The sequence below is a fragment of the Meriones unguiculatus genome, chromosome 6 (assembly GCF_030254825.1).
Source record: "Meriones unguiculatus strain TT.TT164.6M chromosome 6, Bangor_MerUng_6.1, whole genome shotgun sequence".
Taxonomy (NCBI): domain Eukaryota; kingdom Metazoa; phylum Chordata; class Mammalia; order Rodentia; family Muridae; genus Meriones; species Meriones unguiculatus.
The window spans coordinates 44,468,937-44,489,501 of NC_083354.1; the positions used below are offsets into that span (position 1 = coordinate 44,468,937).

Below are 20,565 nucleotides of genomic sequence, written 5' to 3' on the forward strand. Positions count from 1 at the left end.
TGTCAGATGACCGATAGCCTCATGGCCAAGAAAAATCATTGCTTCCTCCTACTTTTAGCTTCTTGTGCTATGGTATTCCAAGGCTGATTGGGATTTCAGGCCTATCCAGGCTCCCTTTCCCAGCAATACCAGGCTGTTATGGCATTGAGCTGGTGTCCTTGGCCATTGGCAGTCTGCTCTCCAAGGGCTCCCTGGGGCTAGCTGAGGGAAAGGCAGCTGGCCTCACCTTCCTCCAATGATTTTCCAATATTTCCTGGCTCATCGACATGCTGTTTGGGCAGCAGCTCCTGCTGTGCGGTGAGGACCCAGGAGCCAGCCCATGGCTATCTTCTCTTCCCTGGAGACTGCACCTGGCTGGCAAGGAAAAGGCTTATTCCCTCTGCCTGATCATTCAGGAACAGGGCATATGCTGGTTCTGCCCCCTTGCTCTTTATTCTTGGTTCCCATTAGGCTCATTCCTATTTGGTAGGCAGAGCACAGAGGGGAAAATGGTCTCCTTGAAAGGACTGCATGGACAGCTATCAGCCCTTCCTTGCCCAAGGGCTAAAGTAAAAGTTTTACCCCTTTACCTTCTAGCCCCATCTCTTCTGTTCCTGAGTCTGAATTTTGACAGGACCCAGTATGTGTTATAGTGATTTGGGGCTGAGCAGGCAATGGGATTTTAATTAGCTTCAGGCTTCCCTCCAGTAGGGAGGGCCAGGGCCTGTTAGGTAGCAAGGGGTGGGCCACTGCTGGATTCAGGTCTGAAGCAGGCCTGGGCAGTTAGTGCTCTGCTCCCTGTGTAGGAGGCTGCAAAGAGGCAGGGGTGGGCAGAGAACTGAAGCTGGGCCACAGTTTGCTCTCTATCCTCTGTCTCCCCCTTCCCTCTGTTCTCCCGATGGCTTTGAGATGAAGGCGATGGCAAGGATGGAGGATGCAGTTTCCATGGTAACAGGCTGTCCACAGCCAGGCAACTTCAGAGCTGGGCTCTCCGGAGGAGGCAGATGCGCAGAGCAGCCACAGAGCTGCCTGCCAATGAGGGGGCTGGCAGAACAGGTGGCACAGGGTGGCTGCCTGGTACTGCCCACCCTGATGCCCAGCCTAGAAGAGAGGGTGGAAAGAGCACTACTCCTCTTATTACTGTCAGACTCTTCCAGAAGGAAGGGTTGGAGGTAGCATGAATTTGGTAAGGGTCAAAGCTGGGGTATGAGACTCATTGTATATGGAGTCTCTGGGTGGACACAGACTTTACTGTTGGTCTTGAGATGGCTGTTGGTCTTGAGATGTTGCCAGATGAACCTCTCAAATGATCAGAGTCTGATGTTGGTGAATGTCATGCTCTGACTGTGTTTGGAGACCCCTTCATTCTTTTTAACTACTAGGGAAGGAACTAAACCTTCTTCTGCGAGCTCCCATGGCTTTGGCAACCTGGCCCAGTTTGTTGAGTGGAGCTCAGGTTTGGCAGATCCATGTCCTCAGGTACTGGCTTTGGAAGGGGCCCAGAGCTTAGTAGCTCCTACCTTTTGACAGTATGATCTGTTCCCTGACAGTACATTGTCCCCAGGCCCCTGCTGAGAACTGCACCTTCAGTAAGCATGTTCAGAAACAAAGGTAGCCATCCAAAACAAAAAGCTAAAAGGTATATATAGAGATAACATGAGACTGGACATAGAGGAGGCCTGGAGAGCAACCAGATTGGCATGAATGATTGGAGTCAAAACTATTAAAAGTAAGCGAGTCGTGGTACGTGCCTTTAATCCCAGCACTCAGGGAGGCAGAGGCAGGCGGATCTCTGGGTTTGAGACCATCCTTGTCTACAAAGTGAGTCCAGTACAGCCAAGACTACACAGAGAAACCCCGTTTCAGGGGGGAAAAAGAAAACAAACAAAAACCCCTAGTAAATGACTATTTCACTGACCTTAGAAGCATCAGGGCTAGGGTGTCATCCTCTGTGTTTGGGTGCATGGGTACTCAAGGGGAAAGGCTTTGCCTGGATTACTTGTGGAGATTGAATCTGAGCTGCTACTGGCCTAGGCTGGGCCACATACCTCTCTATCTGGCCTCCTGGATATACTCTCTCTTTAGCTGGCACTGAGGGTCCTAGCTTGGTCCTCCTTTCAGACTTCTTATCCCTCCATTTTCCCATCCATGGGCTCTTTTTAATTGGAAGAGGCTCCTCAAGCCTTGGGTTGGCCAGGCATGCGGACAAGTGGAGTCCTGGAGTGGCTTTTCTGAACTAGGCAATAAGTCTCTCATTACTGTTAAGTGGAAGGCTCATTTGAGAGCTCACGGTGAGAGCCTGGCAGGTGCTATAAATAGCCATGTTGTGAAGGTTGGCGGGTGAGCAGTGACAGGGCAAGGGCCTCACAGTTGTCTTGGTGGGTAATTGCGCCCCGTCGCAGGAGAGGGAGGGCAGATTCTAGATCGAGAGACACTTGCTCCCTGTTCCTGTTGTTCCTGCCTGCCATAGGGCAGCTCTGGCGTGTGTCTGCTGCTTTGATGCACTAGGGGGTAAGAAACATTGGTCCATGTCCAGGCAAAGGGGAGTGGAATGTCTGTTAGAACTTGGGGCCCTGGAAGCTGGTACTTTCTCCCATTAGGTAATAGTCAATGTCACCTCATGTCCTACCTTCCATCCAGCTTAGATTCAGCTTTTTCCCCCTTTGGCTCGGTGTAAGCAAGTACAGGAGCCATATTTGATAGTTTCAGAATTTGACATAGACCTAGCCATGGGAATGGGGTAAAAGCAGTTTATGATAATACATTTATAGACGGGGGCTGGAGGCCTCAGCTTCACAGTGCTGACCTAACTGTTATCTTTGTGTCAGTCAGAGGAGAGAGGGCTTAGGCCAGAAAGTTCTAGGATAAAAAGTCAGATCTTGGCTTAAGTGCCTACGGCCATGGTTCATGGATTCTTGCCCTATGCTCTGTGAGAGCAGCTATTTAGTCCTAGACATACATACAAGATTAGCAGGGCCGGGCTTCTGGGATGTTTTAGCATCTGACCTAGAATGCTGATTTGAGGATTCTTTGTCATTAGGCCACTGCTTCTAGAGTGTAGCTCCCTGCTCTTGGAGGGTTCATGTGTCTCCTTCAGTAGGGGATTGAAATTTGGAAGAGATTGGGATGGAACACAAAGCTAGCTCCTCCAGAAGGAATAGACACTTCCCAGAGTTCCCATGGCACAAGTTGGTCAGGACTTTGTAGTGCTTATTTCACATTTTGCAACACTGGTAGGACCGGAAGCTGTGTGCTCATCCTCGGCTGGAGATCTACCAGCAAGACCAGATCTATTTCGTGTGCCCACTGGCACGGCAAGGAGATTTCTACGTGCCAGAGGTGAAGGAGACAGAGCGGAAAAGTCGGGAGCTTGTGGAGGCCAATGACACCCAGATGGATGGCACAGGTACCAAAGGTGGAAGAAAGAGGGTGGGCCCTGCCCGGAGTCCTTCTCCTGCACATCTAAGAACAAAGTTAAGGTGGCTCCTCTGTCAGAGCTGTCATTGTAGGTAGACTCTACTTGGCAAAGGAAGAAAAGTGATACCTTACACCAGGACCCACATGCAGAATTGACTGTTCCCAGACATGTACATCCACATAGATGTGGACTCACACCTATTTTCCAGGTAACAAGACCCTGTCTGAATTCCCTTCAGATGTATTAGGAATACTAAACTATCCTCGGCAGATGGATAGAAGGCATCTGGGTGGGCTCATCAGGAAGTGAGACAGGACTAGGTTTAAAGGTAAGAAAGGAAGCAAGGTGCTCTCCTATCTCTAGTATAGGACTCATTCTAGAGCCCTTGTCACCAGAGCCAGCCCATGCCGGTAGCTAGAATGCCCCAGGTCCAGGCCCACAGGCCATTTGCCTGTTTCCAACACCCTGCTGTGATCTTGTGTGACACCCAGGGGCAAGAAACGCTATTGGTGACATGCCAGGTAATCCGAGGGGCCCGAACTTTTGACTGTTCCGTGATGTGAAAGTTTAGAGGTAACACAGGACTATGGGGAAAGGAACTGTCCTCCTTTACTTCTCTGGGAGTCTTTCTGCCCATCCAGTCTTCAACAGCCAAGGTCATTCTCGAGAGACATGTGTTGGCAGGGCTGATGCGGGGAGGGTACTGGGAGGCAATCTCTTCTCCCTTGGGGCTTGTGTCCAACATAGTTAACTTCATCTGCCACTTAATTACCTCCATGGGGTACTGCTCCCTTCTGCTTGGTAGTGCCCGGCAGATACTCTTCGTGCCCCCTACTGTGGGCACTGGACATGGCACAAGGTCAGCAAGCCCAGGAAGCCCCCAGAGTCAAAAGGAGGAGTGCCTTGACCTTCCTACAACCTTCCTCTGCTTCCTGCCTCCTTGGCCCACCCACCCAGTTCCCTTCCTTCCCAAACACTGCCTGCCAGGAGTGTTAAAGGGTGGCTTGGCACTTACTACATACAGCTGGCTGCAGCCACAGCTCCCACACCCCTGAGGTCCTTGGCCTGTCCTCCCCACCAGCCTACCCGCCTACTCCTTACTGTGGGTGCTGTGGGATCTGCCCACTTCTGACAGATGCTGTCCTAACTCCCAGGGCAGCCACTCTCCAGGTGCATGCCACTTACACAGCAATGCATGGTGGGTGCCTGGCCACCCAAGGCTTGGTCTGTCCCTTTTTGCCTCCCTGCTGGGGCCCTGACTTGGACTGGGAGGTGAAAGGGGGTGATTAGCTGCCTTGTGCCTGTTATTACATTGATGTATTATTTAGCTCCACAGAAGCGATGAATATTTGATCTCCTTGCATTGGCTGTTGGCAGAGGAAGAGGGAAGGGCTGGGTAAAGGTGGTAGCTTCACATCCCCAGCCCAGAAGCCCTGGGGATTTAGGTGCTCCTTTGCCTTGCCTGGGGCCCTCTTTTCGGAGACATAGGCTCGACAAAGGGACCTCCTCTGTAGGGCTGTGGGGAAACCATCCAGCCTTGAAGAGCTCCTCTGTAAGTAGTGTCCCTCTGTTCGTAGCAGCCGTCTTCATCTGATGATGTTTTGAACCTGAGCTGAAGGAGGCACTCCTGGGCTTTGTCCTCTGATCACTCTTAGCCCAGGGGTGGGAAGGGAAGGGGCTGGTCCCTATATCCAGGGGTCTTGGGTGAGCCATTAGGTGGGTAAATAGAACTTGACAGTAATGGGATCAGGGAGAAACTACCCCCTTCCTTTATGTCTTTTAGACCTGCAGCCCTTGGGACACTGATATCAATGTGAATGAATGAGGAACTAAAGTCCTGCCCCCAGGGGCAGTGGGGCTACCCCTAACTCACTGCTCCTCTGGCATCCTTCTGTGGTAGCCATACCAGAGGCTGCAGCAAAGACAGGACCAGGGCCAGCAGGCCTTCACTTTTAGGGCTCATCTCACCTTTGCTAGTAGGGTCCAGAAGGCAGAATAGATTAGTGAAGCAGACCCTTGTATTGCTTTACCCTTACCGTCCTATGCCATAGCTGAGGCTCAAGAGACATCTCTAGGCTAATGCAAATACCAAGAAGTCCCCAAACTGCTCCTGGCCCAGGCCCTTCTTACCATGGAGACAGGAACTGGGAAAGCCAGCCCACTCTCACCTTCCATGATGTTTAACAGCTTTGACAGCTGTCCCTCTTTACTGGACGTGTTGGCCATCTCCCAATCTGGAGTCCTGCATGTAGTAGGCCTGTGTGCTTTGTTTCTTGTTAACTACCTTCCACCTGTAATCACTGCCTCTGATTTGTAGAGATGGGCCAAGGGCCAGCTCCTGGACAGGGTATACAAAGGACCACTTACTTGTGAGATATGCTAGGGCTAGAAGGGGCAGATTAGAGAGCACCAGTGGTTGACCTGGTGGGTAAGGGTTCCCCTGGATTGACTCAAGCATATGAGGAGAAAATCCTAAAAATGCTTCATCCTAGCCATCTCTTTTTTGACTGGTTGAGTGTTTCTCAGTATTTTTTCATCCTCTTGCTTCAGCTCCTCCTTTATATGGGGATATAATGTGGTTAGGGGCAGGAGCCAGCTGGTGTCCTGAATATCACTGCTCCTTGGGCAGGCCTTTGTGGGGGCATGGACTGGAGACTAGTTCTCTTGGTCCTTTCTTCAGCCCTCCTGCCTCTTGGGCAATGTTCTGTAGCTGTCCCTGGACAAACCACTCCCAAGCCTGAAAATGAATGGTATTTGGGTCTCCTTTGTTCTACCCTCAGCTCCTCACCCTGGGGCTGAGTGGCCCTTAATGGATGTGGGGGTAGGGGTCAGTGGCTTTGTGAAAGTTCAGGGACCGGGAGCTAATTTAGGATAAGGAGAGAAGTGCATAGCCAGCTGCTCCTCTCGCCTGCTCTCTCTTCCACCCTGCAGACTCCCTTGGCTCTAGCAGTGCAGCCCCCATCAGGGCAGAGGGCAGAGAGCAGAGGGCAGCTGGAATGGGACTCCTGAGCCAAGGTGGCTCTATTATTCATGAGTAGACTGTGCATGCTCATTTCCTTGCCCTGGCCCTGAAGAGGGTACAGTTGAAATGATGTGGTAGTTGGCTAACCAGTGCTCCCTTGTCCTGGCTACAGGAGCTGACACAAGTGATACAAGTTCTGTAAGCCTGGAGGTTCGCCCTGGCAGCCGGGAGACGTCAGCCACCACATTGCCTCCCGGGGCAAGCACCCGCGGCTGGGATGACGGCGATACCCGCAGCGAGCACAGCTACAGTGAATCGGGTGCCAGTGGCTCGTCCTTTGAGGAGCTGGATCTGGAGGGCGAGGGACCGTTGGGAGAGCCCCGACTGAGTCCTGAAGCCAAGCCTCTGGGGGCTGCTCGGGAGCTCAGCACCCCTGAGAGGGGTGAGGAGTAGCCACGAGCCCTCAGCCCTCCTGTGGTGCATTTGCTAAGGAACTGAGCAAACTCTCCAGCCCTTTTTTCCCTTAACCTGCCTAGCTTGGGCTGGGAGTACCAGCAGCCTGAATTCTCCCACCCCAAGCCTAAACCTCCTCACTGTCCTTTTGGCTCCCAGGACCGAAGGAGCCAGAGACTGTTATCTGCACCAGCCTCCTGGGCTGCTGACTTTTTGCAGACTCATATTGGAGCTTCCAGAACCCAGAATAACAGAATAAAGTGAATTACTTTCTTGTTTCACCTGGATCTGAGTTGTGTATTTGTTTGTTGTATCTCGGTTTTTGTGGATTGACTGGGAATGGGCAGGAGCTCCCACACCCAAAAACAACATGACTGAGTACTCTGATCAGAGGGGTATTGGAGGCCCATTATTCCCTGCCCCATCACCCCAGTGGAGAGTCACCCCTGCATTGCAGCAGCCCTAGGGGCTCTCCTTGCTGCTGGAGAGCAGAGCAAGGAGTGCCCTCCGCATCTCAGGAGTAGGGATCTCACAGATTCTTTGTCTGCTTCCAAGACAAATGCCTTTGTGTCTGTAGCTTCAGTGTGCCCGTGCTCATGCTGGGACTCCCCAGCAGGTGAAGACGCCCCTGCTGGGCCTGCCAGTGCCTTTGTTCCTGGGCATGCGCACGTACACCATAGGTGAGGCCGTGTCCATGTGAGCTTCAGAATGTGACTGGTTGGGCATGGTTGTATATGTGTGTGGATGGCTGCTGGGCTATGTGTGTATGTTGCTGTTCTTTCTGTTTGTGGTTGCGTTTATAGGGATGTGTAAAGCTAGCTAGATGGAAGCATTTATGTGGGTTTTGTCTATAGACAGCTCGGTGTGGCTGTTTGTGTGTATGGTGTGTGCTTATGTGTAAAGTTGTATGTTTTACTGTGTCTCCATGTATAAAGCTGTGGGTGTAGCTGTGTGTCCATGATTACACATGGGATGGGCATGTTTGTGTGGCTGTGTGTTCATATGTATGCACTGCTGTGGCTATGTGGCAAAGTCCATGTGTGCAGTTGTATATATATGTGTGTATACACAGATTTTTGGGTGTTGTTCCATGTATAGTTATGGCTGTGCGTGTAGCTGTGTACATGTGTACAGCTATGTCCGTTTGGTGAAGTATGTCCTTGTGTGCCCAGCCAGGAGTACCCAGTACTGCATAGCTGAGTGTTGTGCCCCTGTGCTACAGTGGGATAGTGCAGCTTGCTCGCTGCAGGCCATGCAACCGGCTTCTTGTGCTGCTTCTGTGGACATCAACATCTGTGTACAGAGTCCCGTATGTTTGGTGAGGCTGCCTTGGTGAGTGGGCTGGAAGTGTGGCTGGGATCTCTCTGTGCGGTGTCTCACCTCAGCACCTCCTGCTGTCAATCCCTCTGCTCCAAGAGCCTGGCCCATCACTCACTCATCCCAGGGAGCAGTCGCTCTGAGCCAACCAAAGGGTGAGAGCAGCCGGTGGCAGAGCTGGATCTGGAAGACAGTATGTCTGTCTCCCCAGCTTTGTCTGACAGCTCTGAGCCCTCATCCCGCTGCCACCTTGTCTCCCGTTAGCGGTTGGGCCTGTCTGTTTGGGTTTGATGTGTCTGCTTTTGTTTAAAAGCCGTGGTCTTTACAGAGCAACGGGACATCCTGTTTCTGTGTCCAGGGAAAAGACCTATCCTTGTCATCCCACCTTCCCCAAATGCCACGTGCCCACGGAGGAGGTATCCAAGGAGTCTAGGTATAGTATTTCATTCACATATGTGAGATGACCTTGCTTCCACTGACACCTGTGTGTTGGGTAGGGATGCTGTGCCCTAGCGCTTGTTTAGGGTGTAGAGACGCTTGTCCAAATCTGAGCACAGACCTGCCCAGATCCTTCAGCACAGCCTGGCACTACAGAGCTTATCCTCCACCCCCTACCCAGGGGTGTCCTTCCCCATCCTGCTGTGGGAGGGAAGAGTCAGGAACATCTCAGAGCTGTCCTCCCTCTGCTCAAGCTCCTGCTCGGGCTCCAGCTCCCGATCCCTCCTACGCAGCAGCCAGTTCCTGGAGCCTTTCCTCAGCCGCTTTCCCTTGTCACCCCCACTCCCTGCCCTTCTCACCCCTAACCCTGCCTCAGCAGGCCCCTCAGGGTTGATCCCAGGCTCTTACCCTGAAGCCCTCTAACCCCATGGCCTGATACCTCTACTGTGAATGCCCTTTGGGCATAGGAGCGGAGATTCATGGGGGAGGGGCAGCAGCTTTAAAGGTCATCTGCGGGAAGGAAAGGGAGGCCCCATCCTCTGACCTCCCCCTCCTAATCTTTTCTTCCTAGTGACTCAGGCCTTAGCGCTTACATGGGGCCTGTCTACCAAGTAGACTGAGCTGCAGTCACTGGGTGGAGAGAATGGGTGGGAAAACAGGGGCCAGACTTGTGGCAACAAGCCAAGCACTCCATCTGCCTATGTACCTAACCCCTTTACCTATGCCCGTGTTAGCTCTCAACCTCAAGGTCCACCTCATACTCTGTGGCATATAGGAATCCAGAAGACTGTATGCTCAGTCTGACAGCGCAGTGACCTTCCCAGGCCAGTGCCTCACACCCTGCTCCTGCCGGGTGGAAGTCTGACTGACGGGCAGAGGGGGCTGAGAGGCACCTGCTCCAGCGCAGAGTGGGTGCGCCCGGGGATTCAGCACCACACGCTGGACAGCTCCAGGCCCTGCGGACCTGTCAAGAGCCGGCTCTGCTGGAGGCTGCTGGAGGCGCTGGGCTAGGAACCCCCCCAAGAGGTCCGGCAAAGCGGGAGGTACAGGCCGAATTGGGGCGGGGGGGTTGGGGGGGTCCAGAGGAACGGAGGAGGGGCTGGGGGCGGGCCAGGGCCGGGGGCGGGGCAGGCCGCGATTGAAAGCGGCAGGGCGGGCCGGCAGAGAGCGCAGAGCCTGCGAGAGAGCCAGCAAGCGGGAACCGGGAACCGGAGCCCCGCGCCAGAGCTGGGCGCGCCAGGTAGGGTTAGCCTGTGGTGCCGTGGTCACTGCCAACCTTTTTAGCCCTGACCCCACATCCCGGAGCCCCCGCGGGTCCTCGAGTTCTGGAGCACCCGGGCTGAGGCGTCCAGACAGCGCTTTTCTGGGAGCTCCGGGAAGCGGGAAGACCGTCCCGGGCACCCCGCCTTTCTTCCCAAGAGAATGCACACCCTGCATCGCGCTTTCCAGTTCCTCCTGCTCCAGCGTCCTCAGGTCCTTCTTTCTGTCTGTGCCTCTGTCTTTGTTTCAGCCTCTCAGGCTCGCTTGCCCTCTCATCAGATTTTTATGGTCCTGCCCTGTCGTTTCTGGACTCCCAGGTTCTTTCCCCCTTGCCTGCCTCAGCTTTCATTAGGGCCTCCCCTGGGCTTCTGCCCCATCTGTGTTAGTCTTCACTCCTGGTTCTCTCTCCTGTTTGCCTGGCTGAGCTGCTTCTTTGGGGTCCTCCTGCCCTGGCACCAGCAGGCGGCTAGTCCTGTGAAAAGCCTTAGTCTCTTTGGCCAGGATAGGGGGTCCTTGAACTAGTTGCTGTCCTCTTTAGCTGTAGTTTCCTTTCCAATCCTGGGGAAGGCTTTGTCCCTCTCCCAGTCTGCATGATCTCGAGAGCCTGCCTATGTAGGGTTAATGTAAGGTGGAGGATGAGGTACAGGTGATAAGATGCAGAGCTGATGGGAGGGGATCTCTAAGGTCGGTCAAAGGCTGAGAAGGGGAAGGCTGGAAATGACTGCCAGGCTTGGAGTGAGTGAAGAGAAACAGAGACATCAAGTCTCCAGCAGCTTCCTACGTAAAGCTAGGGCGTCCACAACTCAGCTCCGGCACTGTTCAGCGGTCTCCAGGTTAATTGCTCCCCATCTGTGATACACACATATATCCATATCTATTTACTCTGCTGACTGAAGACCTTTAACTACATGGTTCCTTCTCTCCACCTTGCTGTCTCACTGGGCTTAGGGTCTCCATTCCTTTCTCAGTCAGGAGACTTTGGGGGCTGGCCCTTTAAGAGCCAAAGTCTAGGACCCTGGGTGTGTTCACGTAGGCTTCAGGTTCTCTTGGGCTGGAAACTATCCCATAGAGATGCTTCCTCCCTGTGGTGGGCCTTCCAATGCCCCGTTCTGGAAATCCAAGGCTCAGATGAGAGCCAGAGCCCTGAGTGTGTCACTGCCGTGGCCTCGGCTGCTACGGTATTGATCTCCTAGGTTTGTGTAGGCCCTTTGGTTTGTGTAGGGTTTGGCAATGGCTGGCCCCCCTGCTCTCTGCCTGGGCCCCCATTCCCACCCTCCCTGCCCTCTGCTGAATTTAGTTGGGTTACAGAGCCTATCTCTAGCCAAGATTAGGGCAGAGCTCAGAGACAAACCTAGGGGGGTAGCCCAGGAGCTTCTCAGCCGAGTTAGTGGTGCCACCTCCTCACGACTCCTGAGTACCTGGGAAGGGGATATGGGGAGTAACAGGGTCAGAGGGGAAGCTGGAAATAAAGGGGACAGCTGCTCTCTGGTTCCACTCCTCCCTGTTTGTCTGTCTCTCTGTCTCTCTGCAGGAGCTGGGCCCCTTCTCATCTCTCTTCCTGTCTGTCCTTTCCTGGCCCGTTTCCTCCTCTCTTTGCCTTTGCTGCTTCTATCCTCATCCCTTGAAGACCCTGGGCGGCTGGACCTAACCATCCCTTTGGGGGCCATGGGATCACTGCTTGGGTTTCTGGCGCTGCTGCTGCTGCGGGGTGCTGTGGCTGAGGGCCCGGCCAAGAAGGTGCTGACCCTGGAGGGGGACCTGGTGCTGGGTGGGCTGTTCCCAGTGCACCAGAAGGGTGGCCCAACAGAGGAGTGTGGTCCTGTTAACGAGCACCGTGGCATACAGCGCTTAGAAGCCATGCTTTTTGCACTGGACCGGATCAACCGCGACCCCCACCTGCTCCCCGGCGTGCGCTTGGGTGCACACATCCTCGACAGCTGCTCCAAGGATACACACGCCCTGGAGCAGGCGCTGGACTTTGTGCGTGCCTCCCTTAGTCGTGGCGCAGACGGCTCACGCCACATCTGTCCTGATGGCTCCTATGCCACCCATAGCGATGCTCCGACAGCCATCACCGGTGTCATAGGTGGCTCCTACAGTGATGTCTCCATCCAGGTATGTGGAAACCACCCAAATGGGTACTAGGAAGAGGCTGGAAAGGGTGAACCAGCATTCCCAATGAGTAGGGACTTCCTGGGTGAGTGCAGTGGGAAGGGGCACCATGCATTTTTCTTTCAGTAGTTTCTTACAAAAGGGCAAGAAAGTTCTCTGGCCGTAGAATAGGGTTGGTTTCTAGAGAATGTGGAAGAGAAACTCCTTTTAGGGAAAAGGAGAGGAAACAGAATCATCCTGTTACACACACACACACACACACACGCACACACACACACAAACACACACGTATACACCTGATATTAAATGATGTTCCAAAAGGCTTATGAAGCAGCCTCTGAAATCAGCTTCCAGGACCGAATCCTGAGTCCCCATTGTACTAACTGCACGACTCTGGGGCAGGTTCTTCTTCTTCTTCTTCTTCTTCTTCTTCTTCTTCTTCTTCTTCTTCTTCTTCTTCTTCTTTCTATGTCTCAGCTTCCTCTTTATGAAACAGGATTAATAACACTTTCTACTTTTAGGTTCGTAGTAGAAATTTAATGAGATGATGAGCCTGTACCAAAGAGCCTGGCAGGTCATAAGGGCATAGTCAATATGAGCTGCTATCAGCATTAACCCATTTTATAGACAAGGAAACAGCTTTAGAGGGAAGCAGGTCATAAATCAATGTGGTGGTAAAGAGGGAGCATGAAATCCTGGCTCTCAACCTATGCTGTCAGATCCTTTCTGTTTGGACTTTACAGAGCAGACAGAATCCAGAAGCAGCCAGCGGGGGGTGGGGGGGCAGGAGGAAGAGAAGTTGGGTGAGAGTGTAGATGGGAAGGGTACCCTAAGAGCTTCAGGTGATGCAGAATTTGAGGGAGGGGGGAGGCTAGAGACACCACCACTTGTCCTTCCACAAGGGGTCAGCAGAGGGTGCTCCTGATAGGCTCCAGCTGTAGAGCCAGCCTAGACTCTGTGTGTGTGTGTGTGTGTGTGTGTGTGTGTGCGCGCGCGCGCGCGCTCTGGACTGCACTCTGGGCTCACTTGGCTGCTTTGGCCTGGGTGAGCTCTTCCCTCTTCATGACTGGGTCCACTCTCACCCATGTCCTCTCCTGTCTGTGTCCAGTATAGGTGCAGGGAGACCAGAGCAGGGGCTGGGGGCAATCTGGGGAACCTTGGTGAGGACCTCAGTTTCCTTAGGAGACTGGCAGAGTTCATTGCCATTGAAGTGGGCTTTACACCACTGACCTGGGATGACTGTGTAGGAGAGACGAAGCCGAATCAGGAACCATGAAATGCAGATGGAACTAAATTATTTATCTTGCTAATCCCAGCTTCTAGAGGTGGTTTCGGTGGCTCCTTGGACAGGTGTGGCTAGGCCAGCGTCTGTATCTGTAGCCCTGGCTTTGACAGGGATGGATGGGTAGCCCCCTATGTCTGTCTTTAGGGTGCTTTACCAGCAACCGCCTTTTCACACCGTTTTCTCCAGGGCCCCGTGCATGCCTCTAGAAGCAGAATCTCCTTAGCCTCCTAAGCCACCTCTTTCTCTAGCAGGGCCACCCTTCAGAGTCAGGCTGCTTCTTTTCTCCGGGCCAGCTCAGCAGGGGCACAGCCTCAGTCCATAGGTTACACTGATCCTCATTATGACTCTACCTCATTCAAGCCCTTCACAGATCCCCTGTCAGCTCTCACATGCTGGACACTGAAGCCTCCACATAGATCATTTCCAACTGCTTAGCAGCTCGTGGTTCAAGCGCGAGAGCCCAAAGCTCAGGGAGAATTTTGTTAGAGGCGCACGGAGGGAGAAAATGTGTGAGAGGATAGAAATTTGAACTCTAGACCCTCAGAGCCATATCCCAATTGCAGGGTCTTAGGCCTCTCCTGTAGGGCCTACACTTTTCATTTACCCACCATCCTCCAAGCTCTCCGATGAACCCTGTTCTCATGGCCATAGGAACCAAAGGTTAAGAAATGGGATGTTAGCTGGGTGTGGTGGCACACACCTTAAATCTCAGCACCCAGGGAGTCAGAGGCAGGGGGATTGCTGTGAGTTCCAGGACAGTCTGGTCTACAAGATGAGTCCAGGACAGCTGAGGCTACATACACAGAGAAATCCTGTCAAAAAAGAAAGAAAGAAAGAAAGAAAGAAAGAAAGAAAGAAAGAAAGAAAGAAAGAAAGAAAGAAAGATGGGGTGTGAGGCAGTGATAGAGCAGAGAGCCCCATTCATTTCAGGCTTAAGCAACCAGTAGAGACCAATTTGGGCTTCCAGGCCATGGGACCCGTGGCTCTAGGCCTTTCTTTCTGGGTGACATTTCTCTAACCTCCCATGAAAATCAGCACTAAAGAAGGGCCACCTGCACCAAAGAAAGAGCAAGACTGGCATCTTCGAGTATCCCAGATGTCGCCCTGCATCTCTCTATGCTGGCACAGCCAGTGCCAATCTCTCTCCGCTCTAGGCTTTGCTTGGTTCCCCTGCCCTGCATCTGGTTCAGGTGCAGCTCATGGCCCCTGGGGTTCTCCCTCTCAATCCATAGGGAGGAGAGAGAGCTGCTGTCCCCAGGCAGAAGGCACATCGAGTTCAGACTTGGGGTCTTCAGATAGGGGCCCTCAGAACTGACCCGTGGGCACTAGGTCCCCAGGTTCCACAGGTGTGGAGGACGCGCTTGATACTGGTGCCTGTTCACCTGGTCTCTGACGTCTGCGCTCCCTACCCTTGCCCAGGTGGCCAATCTGCTGCGGCTGTTCCAGATCCCACAGATCAGCTACGCTTCCACCAGCGCCAAGCTGAGCGACAAGTCCCGCTACGACTACTTCGCCCGCACCGTGCCCCCGGACTTCTTCCAAGCCAAGGCCATGGCTGAGATCCTCCGCTTTTTCAACTGGACCTACGTGTCTACGGTGGCGTCCGAGGGTGACTACGGCGAGACGGGCATCGAGGCCTTCGAGCTCGAGGCCCGGGCGCGCAACATCTGCGTGGCCACTTCGGAGAAGGTGGGCCGGGCCATGAGCCGCGCGGCCTTCGAGGGCGTGGTGCGAGCCCTGCTGCAAAAGCCCAGCGCCCGCGTCGCGGTGCTCTTCACCCGCTCCGAGGACGCCCGGGAGCTGCTCGCAGCCACCCAGCGCCTCAATGCCAGCTTCACCTGGGTGGCCAGCGATGGCTGGGGCGCCCTGGAGAGTGTGGTGGCCGGTAGCGAAGGGGCTGCCGAGGGCGCCATCACCATTGAGCTGGCCTCCTACCCCATCAGTGACTTTGCCTCCTACTTCCAGAGCTTGGATCCCTGGAACAACAGTCGGAATCCCTGGTTCCGGGAGTTCTGGGAGGAGAGGTTCCGCTGCAGCTTCCGGCAGCGAGACTGTGCAGCCCACTCCCTGCGGGCCGTGCCCTTTGAACAGGAGTCTAAGATCATGTTTGTGGTCAACGCAGTGTATGCCATGGCCCACGCTCTGCATAACATGCACCGTGCCCTCTGCCCCAACACCACCCGTCTCTGTGATGCCATGAGGCCTGTCAATGGGCGCCGCCTCTACAAAGACTTCGTGCTCAATGTCAAGTTTGATGGTAATAGTTCTGGCCAGGGTCCGTTAGCTTGCTGGCCTTCAGGTTCCATTACTTGGCTAAGAAAGCAGGATGTGACATGAGGACAGTCGGGAACTGTTTCGGTTAGGACCAAGGGACCATAGGTGGGGGACCCCAGATGGAGTGAGGGCTGAGGTTCCATTTTATAAGAATCTTCCAGAAAGTGGAATCTTGATCGGTCCTGACTCTAGGATCCCTGGCTATTGCTTGGACATTACCCTCTAGCTCTTGGCTCTTTATCTGGCTAGGGGAACCCAAACAATTCTCAGGCAAAGAGTCCCAAGCAGGGTAGATTGAGAGTGAAGCATGGGGAAGATTTCCTATATTTGGGTGAAACTTCTGTTATTAATCTTGATGGCTTTTTTAAAAAACATATTTAGCTCATGCTATATAGCCTAGGCTTGCCTCCAGCTCACTGTGTGGCCCAGGATAGTTTCAAACTCATAGCAATTCTCCTGCCTCAGCCTCCCAAGTGCTGGAACCATAGGTGTGCTCCACTCCACTTGTCCCCGTCGTGACGTTTCCATCCAAAGCAGCCAAAGTGTTCTCAAAGCAAAAATTAAAGTAGCCGTTTTAAGAAGAGCAAGAGCCTCGAAACCACCGTGCTTCGCTTCAGGAAGAATCTTTGAGGGTGCAGTGGGAGAAGCCACCATGACTCACAGAGCGCAGGGTCACAGGCCAAGACTTAGACCAAGAGGACAGTTGGCCTCAGCATCCTGGTAGTGGAGAGGGTACCTTTGTGGGTTCCAAAGTCTGGGGGTGCTGATCGCTTATCTAAAATGGCATAGAATTTCCAAGTAACCTTTACTCACCTTCTTGTTGGCTTACGTGATCATTCGTGTCCCAGACATCCAACTTGGGTCATCAGGCTTGACCGCAAGCACCTTTACCTGCTGAGCCATCTTACTGGCCCACGACGGAATGTTTAAAATAATTGTTTCTGCTAGGTATAGTGCCTCATGCCTGTAATCCCAGAGCTGGGGGGGGGGGGGGCGGTGCTAATGCAAGGGCATGACTGTGAACTCAAGGCCAATCTGGGCTACGGAGTGGGACCTTCTCAAAATATTTGTGAAGGGGGTGGGAGTTAGCTAGCTCTGTAGCTGTGGAACTTGTGTTAAACATTGTTCCAAGACTGGACACACCGGAGCTATGATTGGACCAGGCAGAGGGTTGGGGTTAGGGTCTGGGGTCTGATGGACTTAATGTTGGAGAAAAGCCATTTTCAGCTTGCTGGGCCTGGTTGGGTAGAGTTAGATTGTGAGAACTGGGAGTCTAGGTAGAAGAAATAGGGGCCGGGCATTCGGGGATTGAAATTCAGACTGCTCACTTATCAAGCCCTCAGTATCTGTCTGGAAACCTGATTGCTCACTGGAAGGGGGTGGCTGTAGTCCTGGCTCTTGAGCCTGGCTGGGTGGCAGTAAGCTAGGGGGCAGAGAGTGGCAGTGGCCATCCTGTGGAACGCTCTGGTTGCAAGTGGCCACTGAGGTTAGGATTCAGTTTGCAAAGGACCAGTTAAGACTGGGGCTGGGCTGGGGTTAATGGACTGTTGCAGCTAGTGGACAGCTTGGGCTTTGGGATCTCTCGTTTACATTTTTGGGAGAGAACTACGTTATGATAAAGTTAGAGTTTGAAGACTAAGGTCTAAGATTGCAAGCCATAACGGGATTGGTGCAAGCACACTTGGGGCTTGGGATGAGCCTGAGGTTGGATGTTGGCGTCTAGGGTCATAGTTTGCTATTAACTTGCCTTTTGGAAAAGTATCTGGGGCTAAAATAAAATGGGCTTCGTTGTGGAATGAGGTGGCCTTAGCTGTGGGGTTCAGGTTCCGTCTGAGGGTGAAGGTTGAGGTCACATAACTCACCAGTCTCACCTCCTCTTCCCTTTCTCCTTCACGCCAGCCCCCTTCCGCCCAGCGGATACTGACAACGAGGTCCGCTTTGACCGCTTTGGTGATGGTATTGGCCGCTACAACATCTTCACCTACCTGCGGGCAGGCAGCGGGCGCTACCGCTACCAGAAGGTAGGCTACTGGGCAGAAGGCCTGACCCTGGACACCAGCCTCATCCCGTGGGCCTCCCCGTTAGCTGGCCCTCTTCCTGCCTCTCGCTGTAGTGAGCCCTGCCTTCAGAATGAGGTGAAGAGCGTGCAGCCGGGGGAGGTGTGCTGCTGGCTCTGCATCCCCTGTCAGCCCTATGAGTACCGGCTGGACGAGTTCACCTGTGCTGACTGTGGTCTTGGCTACTGGCCCAATGCCAGTCTGACCGGCTGCTTTGAGCTGCCCCAGGAATACATCCGCTGGGGGGATGCGTGGGCAGTGGGACCTGTCACCATTGCCTGCCTAGGCGCCATGGCCACCCTCTTTGTGTTGGGTGTCTTCGTGAGGCATAACGACACGCCTGTGGTCAAGGCCTCTGGTCGGGAGCTTTGCTACATCCTGCTGGGAGGTGTCTTCCTCTGCTATTGTATGACCTTCATCTTCATTGCCAAGCCTTCCACAGCCGTGTGCACCTTACGGCGCCTCGGTTTGGGCACTGCCTTCTCTGTCTGCTACTCGGCCCTCCTCACCAAGACCAACCGCATCGCTCGCATCTTTGGCGGGGCCCGGGAGGGAGCCCAGCGGCCACGCTTCATCAGCCCCGCTTCGCAGGTGGCCATCTGCCTGGCACTTATCTCAGGCCAGCTGCTCATTGTTGCTGCCTGGCTGGTGGTGGAGGCACCGGGCATAGGCAAGGAGACAGCCCCTGAACGGCGGGAGGTGGTGACGCTGCGCTGTAACCACCGGGACGCAAGCATGCTCGGCTCACTGGCCTACAACGTCCTCCTCATCGCTCTCTGCACGCTATACGCCTTCAAGACCCGCAAGTGCCCGGAGAACTTCAATGAAGCCAAGTTCATTGGCTTCACCATGTACACCACCTGCATCATCTGGCTGGCATTCCTTCCCATCTTCTATGTCACCTCCAGCGACTATCGGGTGAGCGTCTGTGACAGAATTAGGAGGGGGTGGAACCCTGGACCCACGCTTTCCGGCTCTCTCATTTTATCTACTGTTAACTCTGAAGCTCCAAGAAGCCAAAAGGACCCCAGTGAAAGGTTAAGGAGAAAGAAAGCTTGGAGAAATGTCCAGGGAGGTGGGGACTCGAGAGAGGGTGAGTGGTGTGTGTGTGGGGCGGGGGGTGTCAGGACTGACGTCATCCTCTAACGTGGGAGAAGTTGGAGTTGCAGAAGTATGGTTCCAGAGAGTGCAGGCCGGGCCTTGTTCCACCGGAGGGTCGTTTGGAGATGGAGGAGGGGACGGTCAACAAATGAAGAACGGCAAGGGGAGCGGGAGGAGATGCAGGAGGAGGGCTGAGGAAAATGAGCATAGGTGACAACAGTACTCCTGGTGGTGGCTTCAAGCAGAAGGTTCCAGCTGGCACCGAGAGTCTCAAAGGATAGCCTGAGCTCCAACAGGCAACAGCTGCTTCAGATGAGATAGCCCAGGAAGGTCTGTGAAGACAGGTGGGCTGAGCCCTGACTAATAAGGATCATCTTGGTTGATCCTCAAGATTCAAGTAAACGCCAATGCTCTTGTGATGACGTAGAGACTTAGGGAGAGCTAGAGCCCTGCTCCCCAGTCACTCAGCAGGAGTCCAGAGCACCATGAAAGGAACAGGGAAGTTGTGGATGGGGAGGGATGCACGTGTGGGCAACGTGTGTGCATGTTCTAGCTGTGCCAGGGTGTGTGTGCACATGCTTGTCGATGCATAAGGGGCTGTGTGTGCTCCTTCTCTGCATACTCCCTACCACACACCCACCCACCCACACCCCCCACACACACACTGCTATGCACGTGTCTATACAACTGGACTCCATACCTGCCCCCCTTGCACACATACACATGCAGGAATACACGCACCATTTCATGTTCTCAGCACAGCTGGGTGTGTTCTGTGTGCCTCGGAAAATGATTAACTAGGGCTGGCACTGGGATGGTGATCATCGTTCAGGCTGGGCCGAAGGCCTGTTCAGTGGATTCTTAACCATCTTTCCCCACCTCAGCCTAGGCAGGAGTCGTAGACCCGGGCCCGGAGCCCTTGGAATATCTTCTTTGACCTGTGCGTGCTCCTCCTCTCGCCCCTCGCAGGTGCAGACAACCACCATGTGCGTGTCGGTCAGCCTCAGCGGCTCTGTGGTGCTCGGCTGCCTCTTCGCCCCCAAGCTGCACATCATCCTTTTCCAGCCACAGAAGAATGTGGTGAGCCACCGGACACCCACCAGCCGCTTTGGCAGTGCTGCCCCGAGGGCCAGCGCCAACCTCGGTCAAGGTTAGCATCGTGCACCCTCCCCGCTGGCTCCCCTCTCCTGCCCAGGCTCCCAGACGTGAAGTCTGCTCCCCAGGTCACTGAGATTCCTTATCTGGGGCTGGGGTGCTCTCAAGAGCACATTGCACACGAGAGAGAGAGAGGCCTGCTTCTCTCGCTGCCTCTTGGGCCAGCCCCAACCTCTGGCTACCTTTTGCTAGGGTCTGGATCCCAGTTTGTTCCCACCGTCTGCAACGGCCGGGAGGTGGTGGACTCAACAACGTCGTCGCTCTGAAGACCCCTCACTCCTGCCCTGACATGGCTGCTCCCGAACCCAGTGTAGACCCTCTTCCTCGGCCAGGAGGAAGTTGGCTGGAGCACTGCAATAACGCCCACCCCACATCCGCCCCCAACGTCACTTCCCCACCTACCGGCTTCCCCAGCCCTTTAGGTCAGGAGCCGGAGTCCTTAGCTGGGGAGCCTCTGCAATGGCCGCCAACTGCCCTTGTAGCAATGTCTCTTATTTGCCCAGGCCTGGGACTCAGAAGGGACAGAGTCGGTGTCTGTCGTGTTCTAGAACGACGTGGCTATAGCAGGCCCAACCCCCATGCAAAGGTGCTTCCAGTCCAGCCCCTGCCCCAGGCCTTTTTAATTTTTTTATAAGTTACTCTGGGATACAGAGAGAGGATGGTTACTGTGGGAATCTTTCCCTCCCCTCCCTACCCAGGAGTTTATCCCATGGTTTATTTTGTATTATCTGTAAATAAAGTGTCTTTATTTAGA

The 20,565-nt window shown here is 54.0% G+C and overlaps 2 protein-coding genes across 7 annotated transcripts in view; both read left to right on the forward strand.

Moving 5' to 3' along the window:
- Nucleotides 1-7,093, forward strand: part of Tex264 (testis expressed 264, ER-phagy receptor) — a 28,845-nt gene extending 21,752 nt beyond the window's left edge. For both annotated transcript variants that reach the window (XM_021657030.2, XM_021657032.2), the window contains exons 5-6: nucleotides 3,217-3,385; nucleotides 6,532-7,093. In XM_021657030.2, the coding sequence (XP_021512705.1) occupies nucleotides 3,217-3,385; nucleotides 6,532-6,812 (450 nt within the window). In that variant the 3' untranslated portion in view covers nucleotides 6,813-7,093. The remainder of the gene's footprint in view (nucleotides 1-3,216; nucleotides 3,386-6,531) is intronic.
- A 1,839-nt stretch (nucleotides 7,094-8,932) lies between these two features.
- On the forward strand, nucleotides 8,933-20,565 carry Grm2 (glutamate metabotropic receptor 2). 5 transcript variants are annotated; one of them, XM_060385351.1, is made up of 6 exons: nucleotides 8,933-9,610; nucleotides 11,359-11,942; nucleotides 14,644-15,481; nucleotides 17,398-18,473; nucleotides 19,626-19,806; nucleotides 20,004-20,565. In XM_060385351.1, exons 2-6 carry the CDS (start codon nucleotides 11,493-11,495, stop codon nucleotides 20,075-20,077), a joined length of 2,619 nt encoding a protein of 872 aa, XP_060241334.1. In that variant the 5' UTR covers nucleotides 8,933-9,610; nucleotides 11,359-11,492; the 3' UTR covers nucleotides 20,078-20,565. The 5 variants fall into 5 exon arrangements, with proteins under 5 accessions (XP_060241334.1, XP_060241335.1, XP_021512722.1 ...); XM_060385352.1 differs by having other exon boundaries at nucleotides 8,933-9,593; XM_021657047.2 differs by lacking the exon at nucleotides 8,933-9,610 and adding an exon at nucleotides 9,715-9,807.

What these genes read in the sequence shown, in the direction of transcription:
- Grm2 (XM_060385349.1), top strand. Translation starts at nt 11,058, where the DNA reads ATGGCTGGCCCCCCTGCTCTCTGCCTGGGCCCCCATTCCCACCCTCCC. An exon ending in TCACCTCCAGCGACTATCGG is followed by an intron (nt 18,474 to 19,625) that starts GTGAGCGTCTGT and finishes CGCCCCTCGCAG; the next exon opens with GTGCAGACAACCACCATGTG. An exon ending in CAGCGCCAACCTCGGTCAAG is followed by an intron (nt 19,807 to 20,003) that starts GTTAGCATCGTG and finishes ACCTTTTGCTAG; the next exon opens with GGTCTGGATCCCAGTTTGTT.